Source organism: Pipra filicauda, unplaced genomic scaffold, assembly GCF_003945595.2.
Source record: "Pipra filicauda isolate LSUMZ 115617 unplaced genomic scaffold, ASM394559v2 scaffold642_size240866_pilon, whole genome shotgun sequence".
NCBI lineage: Eukaryota > Metazoa > Chordata > Aves > Passeriformes > Pipridae > Pipra > Pipra filicauda.
Window position 1 is genome coordinate 1 of NW_024104801.1, and position 14,615 is coordinate 14,615.

At 55.7% G+C, this 14,615-nt stretch overlaps 1 protein-coding gene across 1 annotated transcript; it reads right to left on the bottom strand.

Annotated features, from left to right (window-relative positions):
- Positions 1-4,130: 4,130 nt before the first annotated feature.
- LOC113983618 (keratin, type II cytoskeletal 4-like) lies at positions 4,131-14,400 on the bottom strand. Its single transcript, XM_027712926.2, has 9 exons — positions 13,942-14,400; positions 11,361-11,575; positions 8,674-8,734; positions 8,016-8,111; positions 7,304-7,468; positions 7,095-7,220; positions 5,934-6,154; positions 5,650-5,678; positions 4,131-4,670 (listed from the first exon to the last, which is right to left on the bottom strand). Exons 1-9 carry the CDS (start codon positions 14,398-14,400, stop codon positions 4,204-4,206), a joined length of 1,839 nt encoding a protein of 612 aa, XP_027568727.1. The 3' UTR covers positions 4,131-4,203.
- Positions 14,401-14,615: the final 215 nt, after the last annotated feature.

Sequence of the window (14,615 nt, forward strand, 5' to 3'; positions counted from 1 at the left end):
CTTTTGGCAGACGACTTTTGGCAGGCGACTTTCTCGGAGACGACCTTTAGGAGGTGAATTTTAGGAGTTGGCTTTTGGGAGATGAATTTTGGGAGCTGGATTCTGGGACATGACTTTGGAGACGTGGCTTCTCCTCTCCAGGTGACCGCACAACTCATCCCATTCCACCTCCTGCCACTATCCCAGGCTGCTCCAAACCCCTCCAGCCTGGCCTTGGACACTCGTTTTTGGGAGGGGGAACCCTCCAAGCTGTCCAGGTGTCCCCAGGGATGATGGAGGTGACCCCGAGTCTGGATGGCTTTGCTCCTTCCCATTTTCCTCTTCATTTCCTTGACCAGGATTTTATTGGGATAAAATTCACTTTTTTTTGCAGTTGATCAACCGAACCCAAAATGTTTTATGGAACTAAAGAGCTGGACTGGTATTTTTTTAAACTATTAATATTCTTTTCACTGACAGAACTGTGTTGAGACATTGCTCAGATATCAAAATATTTCCTCTGGTTATTTTTAACTGACAGAAAAAACCAGTTCCCCGACTTCAAACGTCTGTTGGAGCTTGTTGCTATTGGAAAGAAGAGGAAAAAAATAGTCAAAACACTCCTAGATATTAAGAAATAATAATAAAGTCAAAACAATCCTCAAGATTAAAATATAAAATGAACATGGGGAATAAAACCGGCGATCCCCTGCCAGGAGTTCTTCTGTGCTTTTTTTACAGGCTGTAATAAGTGGTTTGGAAACCACTTGGGATGAACCTTTTCCCTTCGCTCCTGTGACAAAAATTTTTAAGAGGGGGAAAAATAAAAGCAGGCCTCGTTTCCCCCTTTGGTTTTCCTGAAATTACAGCTCGGGATGTTTGGGTGTTGGCTCCGGGAGGAGGAGGAGGAGCTGCCCTTGTTTTGGGTGAGGAGGGATCATCTCCCTTTCTTCTCTCTCTGAGTCAGGCCGCTAAAAGACAATTATCCCCCTGAAGTTTGGGATCCACCTCCCGCTTCCGTCGGGATGGGAAGAGTCACCCTTGGGAATGAGGGAATATTTCGGTGTCCTGAGCCCCGAGGGACGGCCCAGCCTCGAGTCCCCTCTTCTCTGGGGCCGCCTCGGGGGCCTCATTTGGGGAGGGGAAAGTTCTGGAGATCCCGGGAATTGCTGGGCTCTCACACCTCCAAGGCTGGGAATGCCACGGAAAACCAGTTCCTCTTTCACTGGATCGTAAGGGGAGAGCAAAGAGGGGCAAGAGAACGGGGTCGAGTGACCCAGCAGGTGAGGACCAAACCCTAATCCCAAAGCTGGGCCTTTCTCCGCCTCCTCTTCCTCAAGAAACCATTTTTTTGGGGGGGGGGAAACCTGATGAAAAGTGGCCCAGACGAGTCATTCCAGGCATGGATTGTGAAGGGATGGCTTTGCCTCCTCAGACACTCAAGGAAGACCCAAATTTGGAGCCTCGGGCGTTCCTGGATATCCATCCCTGGCCCGGTGATGTCCTGACTCCGCGGGATCCTGGGGATCCGGGAGCTGGAGCTGCCTCATCCCGGGGACTCCTGGGCTCGCCCTCTTCCCAAATTCCATTTGCAGGCACCGAGTGACTCCAGCTCAGCCACCAAATTCCCCACCCAGGGCTCCCCCTCACCCACTGGAAGAGTCAAACAACCGACCCGGTTCACTCCTCTCCTTTGGTCCCAAAATCCAAACCCCAGGACCCATTTCATGGATAAAAAGTCCCACAGACTGGGTTTGCTGGTGGGACAGAGGGGACCACCCACCTCCCCCGGCCAGGGTGTGACCCAGGGCTGGCTGGAGCTGCATGGAACATCTTCCACCCATGGAAATGACCCCCCTGCCCTGCCCCCGAGGTGCTGATCCCCTTCCCGCCCTTTAATTGTCCCTTTTTTCTTTTGCAGGCTGCAATTAGTGAGAGCCGGCAGGTTGGTGGGGTTGTGGGACCTGTAATTCCTCCTGCGCTGGAGACAGGAAGAGATTCCCCGGGATAACGATGTCTGTGGGTCCGGCAGATGAGAGGGAAGGAGGATTCCCCCGGGAACGGGGATGGGGGGTTTGGGTTCATCCCAGCAGGGGTCCCTTGGGTGCAGACCCGCCAGAGCCTCGTGCACTTCATAATTAATTAGGGTCCCTGTGTTTGGCCAGAGGAATCACCCCATGGAAAGGTTGGGTTTGGGGTTTTTCCATGAAATAACCCCCCAGCAACACGATCCCACGTTGGGCTGGACATGGGAGGCTCCAAATCCCAGACAAAGTCGATCCCACCCCATTATGGCCAAGAGATCTTGGTACCAAAGTCAATCCCACCCCCTTTAAAGCCAAGAGATCTCAGTGCCAAAGTCAATCCCACCCCACTGTGGCCAAGTGATCTCGGTGCCAAAGTCGATCCCACCCCATTAAAGCCAAGAGATCTCAGTTCCAAAGTCAATCCCACCCCATTAAAGCCAAGAAATATTGGTGCCAAAGTCAATCCCACCCATTATGGCCAAGAGATCTCGGTGCCAAAGTCAATCCCACCCCACTGTGGCCAAGAGATCTCAGTGCCAGAGTTGGTCCCACCCCATTAAAGCCAAGAGATCTTGATTCCTTTTAAGTTCCACGGGGCAAAAACGACACTTTGTCAGCCCTGAGTCGACCCCACCCCATTAAAGCCAGGAGGTCTCAGTGCCTTTGAAGTCCCCCGGGGGGCAAGGACGCTCCGTCAGCCCTAATTTCACCAAAGCGGAGTTTTTTCTGCCCAAAACACGGGTGGCTCTGGTCAGACACAGCCCTGGCCACCCCCCCAAGGAGCACAGGAGGGAGGTGCTGGTTTTGTCTTCCCTCAATTGCTGGGACAGGGAAGGATCCACTTTGGGGAAGGATCCACACTGGGGAAGGATCCACATTGCCGGGAGGTTCCTGACCAGGAAAACATCCCCCTGTGGTGCTCGGGGTTATTTTGGAGGCTTCTGACAATCTTTGGTGGTTAATTAGGCTAAAAAATACCTGATGGGGGGTATGATGTGAGGAGGGAAATAAATAAAATATTTTATGGGGGGTGTGATGTGAGGAGGTGAATAAATAAATAAACCAGAATAAAATACCTGATGGGGGGTGTGATGTGAGGAGGTGAATAAATAAATAAACCAGAATAAAATACCTCGTGGGGGGTGTGATGTGAGGAGGTAAATAAATAAATAAACCAGAATAAATAAATAAACAAACCAGAATAAACTCCATTGACTCTCCCCGGCCGAGTCCCGCCGTGCCCCGAACTGCCCAGGGAGAACCCAGAGGTGTCTTTGGTTCTTCCTTCCCCTCCCCCAGGGCGTTTTTTCACCTCTTTTGCAGCTTCTTTAAAGACACGGAAAAGCCGAGACCAAACGCGTCCTTTGGATGCAGTTTATTGAGGGGGAAGTTGGAGCAGCCGATGGGAAGCGGCTCCGTCCGTGTGGGTACAACGGGATTCGTGCACCGGGACCTTCCCTCGGCATTCCGGGGGGGAGGGAAAAGGGAAAGGGGGGGTTGATCTCTGCCAAAAATCAGCACGCCCTGAACCAGCCACCCCTAAACATGCAGAAGCAACGGAGGCACCGCGCGTTCGCCTGTAATTCCACGCGACAAATAAAGCTCCGGAGGAACCGGGAGGTGCTTTGGAATCGCCTCCTTTCGGATTTAAGCTTAAATTTCGCGGCTCAGGGGTTTTTTGGACCAAAAAAAAAAAAAAAAAAACAAAACAGACCAACAAAAGAATAAAAATAAAGGGAGTCTGCACTTTACAGTGTCTGCTGGGAAAGTTAAATGGTTAAATCCTCTCTCGCTTTTCTGAAATGCTTTGGGAGGAGCTGGAAGGGGAAAAAAGGGGAGTCTTGGAAGGAGGAATGTTGTTAATTAACCTGGGAGAAGCCGGAGGGGGAAGCAGCGCCACGAGCAAACCCATTAAAGCTGTGATGACCTACAGTGTGAACTCAGAGACAATACTGAGGTGGGAGAAGCTTCTAGAGGTGTCCTGGGGGTCGGGGGGGCTCTGAAAACGGGGCTGGGGGGGGGGGGTGAGGGGTGCTAATAAATGTGGGAATGGGTTTGGCATCGCCGGACAGCGGGAATGTTTGGGCGGGGGAATCATCCCGCCTCATCCCGCCTCATCCCGCCTCATCCCGGTGTAGGAACGGCGGCTCCAGCCCCCCGGGGAGGGGGGGCCCCGCCAGCCCCCCACCCCTCGGCCCTACGGGACCACGCAGGGGTCTCTGACCACGCCGAAGTTCCCCACCACGCCGGGGTTGCACCCCACGACCTCGGCGCCGCCGGACACGACCACGGGGGGCCCGGCCAGCTGCCGGATGACGCAGCCCTGGTTGCCGAAGGTGACCACCCCGCCCGCCTGCACGCCCCCCACCCTGGCGCCGAGCCCGGGGCGGGCCGGGTACCCCCCGCTCCGGGAGCTGAACCCCCCCGCCTTGCAGCCCACCCCGCCGGGAGGGCAGAACACCTCCGGGGGCACCTGGCAGGGCTTGGCCACCGAGCTCAGGACGCGCTTGGGGTGGATGCCGGCGCTGCGGGAGCTGAAGCCGCCCGCGGCCGGGGAGCTGTGGCGGCCCGAGCGCCGGCCCAGGGAGCCGAACCCGCACGCCCCGTTGGCCGCCAGCAGCCCGCAGTCGTCCGGGAGGGTGTAGCCGCTGCTGCTGACCACCGCTGAAACACAGCCCGGGGGGCGTCAGTTAGGGGGGAGACACAGAAACACAGAACCCCCCGAGCTGGAAGGGCCCCCCCGGCATCCCCCGGCCCCGCTCCGGGAGACTTTCCCCGGGCAAGTTGTGTCTCGGGTGACGGAACCCACCCGGCCTGATTTCCTGGGGGGTTGTCCCGCGTGCCCGAGACCCCCCCTCGCTCCTTCCAGCTCCTCCCCCGTGTCCCGACACGTCCCCCCGCACACCCTTCCCGTTCCTACAGACCCTCCCCGGTCCCACAGACCCTCCCCGGTCCCACAGACCCTCCCCGTTCTCTCAGACCCTCCTCGGTCCCACAGACCCTCCCCGTTCCCTCAGACCCTTCCCGTTCCTACAGACCCTCCCCGTTCCCACAGACCCTCCCCGGTCCCGCAGACCCTCCCCGGTCCCAAAGACCCTCCCCATTCCCGCAGACCCTTCCCGTTCCTACAGACCCTCCCCGTTCCCACAGACCCTCCCCGGTCCCACAGACCCTCCCCATTCCCGCAGACCCTCCCCGGCCCCGCAGACCTTCCCCGGTCCCACAGACCCTCCTCGGTCGCACAGACCCTCCCCGGTCCCACAGACCCTCCTCGGTCGTACAGACCCTCCCCATTCGCACAGATCCTCCCCATTCCCACAGACCCTCCCCATTCCCGCACACCCTCCCCGGTCCCACGGGTCTGCTCTGGCTGCTGCCTCGTTCCCTCCCGGGTCCAGTGCATGGCCCGGACATCTCACTGTTGCCTCCGAGAGTAGAAAAGGGGCATGGATTTCACCTCCCCCTCCGTCCAAAAGCCGATTATTTTTTTTTTTTAAATTTGGCGATATTTGAGATTTCTGGGGTTAAACCTTCCCGAGGGTGGCAAAGGGAGGCAGAGGGAGGGGGCAGACGGACAACGCTGCTCCCAGAATTGTCTTTCCTAAGATAAACCCTGAGGGCTGGAAATCCTGCGGGTACTTACACACACTCACGGGGTTCCCCACACAGATCCTGTCGGGGGAGAGAAATGAGAAGTGCAGATTACCCAGAGCTTCCAGCCCCGGACCCAGCCCACTCCCCCCCTCGTTGTGACCCATCTGACTGCCCCTGGCACAGGAGCTGGGTTTGCTGGCACCAGGGTGGCCTCTGTGGCCTCCAGCCCCAGTTCCTGCGAGCCTGGGAAGCCCCTGGAGCTGTAAAATCCACTCGGGACCTGGAACCGCCGCGGCCTCCGATGGACGGAAAGGACAAAACCGTGTCACCCACCTGCTCTCTTCACCCTCCAGGAGGGTCTTGTAGGTGGCAATCTCGATGTCCAGGGCCAGCTTGACGTTGAGCAGCTCCTGGTAGTCCCTGAGCATGCAGGCCAGCTCGTCCTTGGCCTTCTGCAGCGCGTTCTGCAGCTCGATGTGCTTCTCGCGCGCGTCCTTGAGGGCGCAGTCCCCGCGCTGCTCCACGTCACAGATGGAGGTTTGCAGGCAGGAGACCTGTTGGAGAGGGGAGGACAACACTGCGGGGTCTACAAGGCTTTGCTTCCTCATTCCTGGACACCCTGGTCTGGGACAAATCCAAACTGCAAACAGGGAAAACCCGCCGGCCTCCCGCCCCTCTGCCCACCCTTCCCTTTCCAACCACGGCCCGGAGCAGGTCTGAAGTCTCCCAAAGGCTGATCCAGCATGTCTGAGCTGTGCAGCCTCCCTGGGATCATCACCTTGGGCCTCTCCTGCTGCTTCTTGGACCTCCTAAAGGGCAGTGTTTCACCTTCTCCTGTATCTGAGCTGTCCAACCTCTGTGGGATCATCACCTCTCCTGCTGCTTCTTGACTCCTGAAGGACAGTGTGTCACCTTTCCTCATATCTGAGCTTCCCAACCTTCCTGGGATCATCACCTTGGGTCTGTCCTCCCTGCTTCTTGACTCCTAAAGGGCAGTGTGCCACCTTTCCCTGTATCTGAGCTTTCCAACCTCTCTGGGATCATCACCTTGAGCCTCTCCTGCTGCTTCTTGACTCCTGAAGGGCAGTGTGTCACATTTCTCTGTATCTGAGCTGTGCAACCTCCCTGGGATCATCACCTCTCCTACCTGCTTCTTGACCTCCTTTAGGACAGTGTGTCACCTTTCCTGATATCTGAGCTTCCCAACCTCCCTGGGATCATCACCTTTGGCCTCTCCTGCTACTTCTTGACTCCTGAAGGGCAGTGTGTCACCTTTCCTGATATCTGAGCTGTGCAACCTCCCTGGGATCATCACCTCTCCTGCTGCTTCTTGACCTCCTAAAGGACAGTGTGTCACCTTTCCTGATACCTGAGCTGTGCAACCTCCCTGGGATCATCTCCTCTCCTGCTACTTCTTGACCTCCTAAAGGGCAGTGTGTCACCTTTCCTCATATCTGAGCTTCCCAACCTCCCTGGGATCATCCCCTCTCCTACCTGCTTCTTGACGCTCTCCAGCTCACACTGCAGCTTCTGTATCATCCTGGTCAGCTCTGAGATCTCACACTTGTTGCTCTGCAGGTCGTCACAGTATTTCCCTCTCTTGTCCTGGAGCTCCTGAAACTGGGACCAGAAAACGAGGCAATGGTCATTTTTGGGTCGGGGATGCTGCCGGGCAGAGGCCCAGGAGGGTCTGCCAGGCCTACCCTGGTTTGGTAGAAAGCGTCGACTTCTTCTTTGCTCTTCTGGGCGATCTCCTGGTACCAGCACTCCACGTTCTTGATGATGCTCTCCATGTCCAGGTCCCGGTTGTTGTCCATCTTGACGATGACCGAGGTGTCGCAGAGCTGCCGATCCACCTGAGCTCGTTCCTGCGGGTGGGGAAGGGCTTAGTCAGCTCCCAAAACCTGACTTTGCAAGGCAGGCAAAGGGCCGGGACACGGAGAACAAGCCCTGAGGTGCCCCCGGGGATGGCTCAGCAGAAAATCCTGGGGCTGGGTGAGTCGCCACACGTCGCCGCTGACCCACTTTGCCAACCTGGAGCAATCCCATCCACATCAAGGGCCAGGAATTTGGTATCCTGTCATCTCCGGCTGCTCCAGGGGTGCTAATGACAGGACTGGGCCGGGAGTTTCCTCAGCTCTAATCAGGAGCTGAGAGCCGGAGGAACGAGACGGACGCATCTCTTCTCCGGGGCAGAGTTAGGACAGAGCCAATTCCTACCTGGAGCTACAGGAGGAGAGGGGGAACCACCCTTTTCCCAGCATAATCATGGTAATTTCAGATCAGCCTTGTACTTCCAAGCTTTTAATTATTCCGGGCTTGGGATGAGACACGTCCCGGAGGGGTTTCAAGGAGTGCAAATTTGCGGGGTGAGACAGGACCACCAAACTGCTGGGGTGGACCAGAGGGACTCACCTCCTCAAACACACATTTCAACAGCTCCAGCTGCCTTCTCAACAGATCCACCTTCACCTCCAGCTCCTCCTTGTTGAGGAAGATGCAGTCTGCATCCTGAAAGAGAGGAGGGACGCACATTCCAGCCCCAGCCTGGCTGGAAACGCTGGAGAAAACACACAGAAGGCAGCAAAAGTGAGACAGAAACGTGTCCCAACAGGATGCCAAGAGCAGAAAGGTGCGAGGGGGTGAGTCAGGGTGTCCTGGTGTCTCCTGGAGGAAAACCAAACCATTCCGACACGACCGACAGGAATTGGCTGGTTTGTCACTCGGGACGCGGCCGCAAACCCGGCACCACCTCGGGAGGGTTTAAAGGGCTTTTCTTTAATATTCTTCAAATGATTTCTGCCTTTCTGATGTCCAAGAATAAAGGATGTGGAGAGGAGGCCGGGAAGAACCGGGTGTTCTGGTGGGACCTGTCCTGCCCTGTCCCCCTCCCTCAAACACCCCCTCCCGTCCCGCTCCCGGAGCGTGTTCGGGGTGACAAATCTGCGGCTGTGGAGCTGCTGTTGTAACACTTTCGGTGGGTTTTTTTACTAATAATTCACCGTTTCTGCCGAGTTTTGCACCAGACCAACCTCCAGCGGGTGGAATGACCCCCGGGTTTGGAGCCTCTCACCTTTTTGAGCGCCACGAACTCGTTCTCCACCGTCGTGCGCCGGTTGATTTCCTCCTCGTACCTGTTGGAACAGGAGGAGGAAAAAGGGCTGAGGCAAGAAAAACTCCCAGGCAGAGGGGCATCAACCATCGGGGTAAATTGTATCAACCAGCAGGTATAAATGGCAATAATTTGGGGTGTAAATGGCAATAATCTCATGTATAATGGACAAAACCTGGGGTATAAATGGCAATAATCTCAGGTATAAATGGCAACAACCAGCAGGTATAAATTACATCAGCCATCAGGTACAGATGACAATAACTTCAGGTATAAATGGCAATAATTTCGGGTATAAATGGCAATAACTTCGGGTATAAATGGCAATAAATTCGGGTATAAATGATAATAATCTCAGGCATAAATGGCAATAATCTCAGGTATAAATGGCAATAACTTCAGGAATAAATGCCAGTAATCTCAGGCATAAATAGCAATAACCTTGGGTATAAATGATAATTATCTCAGGTATAAATGGTAATAACTTCGGGTATAAATGATAATAATCTCAGGTATAAATGGCAATAACCTTGGGAAGAAATAATAATAATCTCAGGTATAAATGACAATAATTTTGGGTATAAATGACAACAACCTGGGGTATAAACGACATCAACCAGTGGGTATAAATGACAAGCTCCCCCTGCTCAGGCTGTGCCACCGGGCACCGCCAGATCAGCGTCTGGAGAGCCAACATTGACCCACCCCGAGATCAGAAGCTCTTTCATGAGCAACCCCATTTCCAATGCAAAGAGCTCCGCGGGCAGACGGCGAGGAATGTGCCACCCCCGAGGGACTGTGCCACCCCCGAGGAATGTGCCACCCCCGAGGGGCTGTGCCACCCCCGAGGGACTGTGTCACCCCCCGAGGGGCTGTGATACCCCTGGAGGGGCTGTGTCACCCCCTGAGGGGATGTGCCACCCCCAGAGGGGCTGTGATACCCCTGGAGGGGCTGTGCCACCCTTGAGGGACTATGATACCCCTGGAGGGGCTGTGCCACTCCCCGAGGGGCTGTGTCACCCCCTGAGGGGCTGTGCCACCCCCAGAGGGGCTGTGATACCCCTGGAGGGGCTGTGTCACCCCAGAGGGACTGTGATACCCCCCGAGGGGCTGTGCCACCCCCAGAGGGGCTGTGCCACCCCCAGAGGGGCTGTGCCACCCCCAGAGGGACCGTGCCACCCTCGAGGGGCTGTGCCACCCCTGTAGGGGCCGTGCCACCCCCGAGGGACTATGATACCCCTGGAGGGGCTGTGCCACTCCCGGAGGGGCTGTGCCACCCACCGAGGGGCTGTACCACCCACCGAGGGGCTGTGCCACCCCCAGAGGGGCTGTGCCACTCCCGGAGGGGCTGTGCCACCCCCAGAGGGGCTGTGCCACTCCCGGAGGGGCTGTGCCACCCCCAGAGGGGCTGTGTTAGCCCCCGAGGGACTGTGCCACCCCCAGAGGGGCTGTACCACCCCTGGAGGGACCGTGCCACCCCCGGAGGGGCTGTACCACCCCACGAGGGACTGTGCCACCCGTCTGGGAGGGGCAAACCCAAACCACGGAATCACAGGATCTCGGAATCAGCCAGGTAGGAAAAACCCTCCGAGACCATCGAGTCCAACCCTCGCTCCAACCCCGCCGCGGTTCCCAGCCCGTGGCATTGATGCCACATCCAGTCTCACCTTAAACACCTCCAGGGAATGGCGGGGGGTGACTCCACCCCCTCCCTGGGCAGCCCATTCCAATGGCTGATCCCTCCCTCTGGAAGGAATTCCTTCCTAATATCCAACCTAAACCTCCCCTGGCACAGCTTGAGACCCTCTTGTGCTACTGCTGGTTCCTGGGAGCAGAGCCCGATCCCCCCGGCTCCCCCCTCCTGGCAGGGAGTTGTAGAGTGGCGAGGTCTCCCCTGAGCCTCCTCCTCTCCAGGCTGAGCCCCCCCGGCTCCCTCAGCCTCTCCTCACGGGAACTGTGCTCCAATCCCTTCCGAGCCCCTTCCCCAGCCTCGCTGCTCTTCTCTGACCCTGCTCCAGCCCCTGGATCCCCAAGAACGGGCAGAGGAGCCCCGGAGGGTTTTACTTGCACTTGAACTCCTCCACCAGCTGACTCCAGCCCCTTCCCCAGTCCCTTCCCCAGCCACTTCTTCAGCCTCGCTGCCCTTCTGTGGCCCTGCTGCAGCCCCTCAACACCCGAGAATGGTCAGAGGAGCCCGAGAGGGTCTTACTTGCACTTGAACTCCTCCACCAGCTGCCCCTCAACACCCAAGAATGGGCAGAGGAGCCAGGGGAGACCTTACTTGCCCTTGAATTCCTCCACCCCCAACCCCTTCCCCAGCCTTGCTGCCCTTCTCTGACCCTGCTCCAGCCCCCAGACCCCCCAAGAACGGGCAGAGGAGCCCCGGGAGCCCTTACTTGCACTTGAACTCCTCCACCAGCTGGCTCCAGCCCCTTCCCCAACCCCTTCCCCAACCCCTTCCCCAGCCTTGCTGCCCTTCTCTGTCCCTGCCCCAGCCCCCAGACCCCCCAGAACAGGCAGAGGAGCCCCAGGAGCCCTCACTTGCACTTGAACTCCTTCACCCCCAGCCCCTTCCCCAGCCTCTCTGCCCTTCTCTGTCCCTGCCCCAGCCCCCAGACCCCCGAGAACAGGCAGAGGGGAGCCCTTACTTGCACTTGAACTCCTCGACGAGCTGGCTCGTGGCGCACTCCTCGCTGCCCAGCTTCTGCTTCTCGCAGAGCAGGCAGTCCAGGCGCTTGCGCAGGTCGCAGATGTAGTTCTCGAAGTACAGCTCCAGGTTCTTGCCCTTCTTGGGCAGCACGTACTGCTGCAGGAGCCCCCACTTGGTCTCCAGCACCTTGTTCTGCTGCTCCAGGAACCGCACCTGCCGGGGAACAGCAGCTCTCGGCGTGAGGGAGGGAAGGCAGCGGCTCGACGCCGGGTTTAATCGGGGGTAGGGTGGGATTTTGGGGACTGAGAGGGGACAGGACACCGTGATCTTCAAAGTAGCTGCCCTGATTTAGGAATCGAAGTGTCACGTGTCCGTCTAGAAATCACCCGTCTAAATTATTTGGAAATCCAGAATTCGCACATTTAGATTATTTGGAAATCCAGAATCCACACATCTAAATTATTCAGAAATCCAAAATCCACACATTTAAATTATTTGGAAATCCAGAGCTCACATGCCTAAATTATTCAGAAATCCAGAATTCACACATTTAAATTATTTTGCAATCCAGAATAGACACACCTGAATTATCCAGAAATTCAGAATCTGCACATTAAAATTATTTGGAAATCCAGAATTCACACATCTAAATTATTCAGAAATCCAGAATCCACACATCTAAAATATTTGGAAATTCAGAATTCACACACCTAAATTATTCAGAAATCCAGAATTCACACACCTAAATTATTTAGAAATTGAGAGTTCAGACATCTAAATTATTTAGAAATCTTGAATTCACACATCTAAATTATTTGGAAATCTAAAGTTCTGACATCTATATTGCTTGGAAATCTAAGTGTTATGTCTAAATTATTTAGAAATCTAGAATTCACACACCTAAATTATGTGGAAATCCGGAATTCACATACCTAAGTTATTTAGAAATCTGGAATTCACACGTATAAATTACTCAGGAATCCGAATGTCATGTCCAAATTATTTAGAAATCAAAAGGTCTCGTGTCTACATTATTTAGAGATCTAAAAGCCCCATGCCTAAATCTGCTTTTCTCACCAATTTTTAGGGGAAAAAATCTCCTCTGGATGGTGCCTGTGATGTGTTTTAGGCTGAGATTGAGCCCCCAGAGGGTGAAACCTCTTTGTCTCTGTTGTTTTTACAGCTCAGATTCGTTGTCTGACATTTACGTGTCCAGGTCAAGATGAACCTCCTTTGCCGTCAGGGGTGGTTTTGGAACGTTTGAAGGCAAAGAGGGGAGGGAATTACTGGAGTTTTGGGACAAAAATTTGAATTTCAGGGCAGAAAGATGAGCCTGCGGGGGCTGTGAGTTCCACCCGAGCCGCAGAGAGAAATCCAACCTTGGACCGAGGGCGTCCAAGAGGAAACACCCGCAGGAATGTCCATGTCCCAAACACCACCCAACTCTGGAACCAGCACACGAAACGAGCCCTTCCCCGGGTCTGAAGATCCCAGTCGGGACCAACACGCTCCCCAAATTATCATTGACTCGCAAAAATGGTCAAAATTATCTTAAAAGACCCAGTTTGGTGATTCAGGGCGGAACTGGACCAGGGTTTGGAGGAGATCGGTTGACTCGTGTCACGAGCTGGGGTCGGCTCATGGCATGAGCTGGGCTTTGGAGGAGTTTGGTTGTTCTGTGAGCTGGGCTTTGGAGGAGTTTAACTGACTTATAACGTGAGCTGGGCTTTGGAGGAGTTTGGTTGACTTATAACGTGAGCTGGGCTTTGGAGTGGGTTGACTGACTCGTATCATAAACTGGGTTTTGGAGGGGTTTCTTTGGCTCGTGGCACAAGCTGGGATTAACTCACGTCATGACCTGGGTTTTGGAGGAGTTTGACTGATTTGTGTCATAAACTGGGTTTTGGAGGGAGTTCTTTGGCTCGTGGCACAAGCTGGGATTAACTCATGTCCTAAACTAGGTTTTGGAGGGAGTTCACTGACTCATGACATAAGCTGGGTTTTGGAGGGAGATCTTTGGCTCGGGGCATGAGCTGGGTTTTGGAGTCAGTTGACTGACTCGTAGCACAAGCTGGGTTTTGGAAGGGGTTCTTTGGCTCGTGGGACAAGTTGGGATTAACTCACATCACGAGTTGGGTTTTGGAGGGAGTTCTTTGGCTTGTGGCACGAGCTGGGTTTTGGAGGATTTTGACTGACTCGTGTCATAAGATGGGTTTTGGAGGGAATTCACTGACTCGTGTCATAAGCTGGGTTTTGGAGGGAGTTCTTTGGCTCCTGGCACGAGCTGGGTTTTGGAGGATTTTGACTGACTCGTGTCATAAGTTGGGTTTTGGAGGGAGTTCTTTGGCTCGGGGCACAAGCTGGGATTAACTCACATCACGAGTTGGGTTTTGGAGGGAGTTCATTGACTCGTAGCACGAGCTGGGTTTTGGAGGGGGTTGGTTGGGGTTGTTTTTTCTCCTAGAAAAGCAGTCCCGGAGCAGGTCTGGACTATTTCCAAACCCACCAGAGAGCTCCCTAAGCCAGCAAACCCAACCCCCTTAGGCACGAGAGCCCCACAAACCAGCCCGACCTCTCACCTTGTCGATGAAACAGGCGAACTGGGTGTTGAGGCTCTTGATCTGCTCCTTCTCCTGGCAGCGGATCTCGTGCTCCAGCGGGTCCACGCCCACGCACAGGGGCTTCAGCAGCCTCTCGTCGATGCAGATGCCCTGGATGCCGTCGGCCTTGCGCTCGGGGTACCCCCGCACCAGGCTGTACCCGCGGGGGCCGCACAGCCCCGCTCGCCCCGCGCCGGCGCTCCCGTACCCCGCGGGCCCGAACGCCAGCTCCCCGAAGCAGCCGGTGCCGCAGCCGTTGACGTAGGAGATCCTCCTGCTGCCCCCCAGGTTGCAGACGCTCCTGCTGCTGTAGGCCCCGGCCCCGCAGCGGGCGGGCGCGCAGGACGAGGCGGCGAAGCTGCGGCCGCAGATCTCCGAGGCCGAGCTGAAGCCTCGTCGGCCCAGCACGGACCTCACCGTGGGCGCCTGCCGGCTCATCGTGGCTCCTTCGGGGTTTTCGGGGCGGCTCCGGGTGCGGCAAGAGGAGCAGAGATCCCGCTGGAGCGACGCTGCCCCTTATATATCCTTCGGGAAGCCCGGCCTTGATAGGATCAGGGCGGTAATTGAGGCGCTCAAGGGTTTGGTTTGCCCGGCGGCAACGAATGCTCCTCAAAATGCAAACCAGCCCGGCAAATAGTAACTACTGAGGAAAT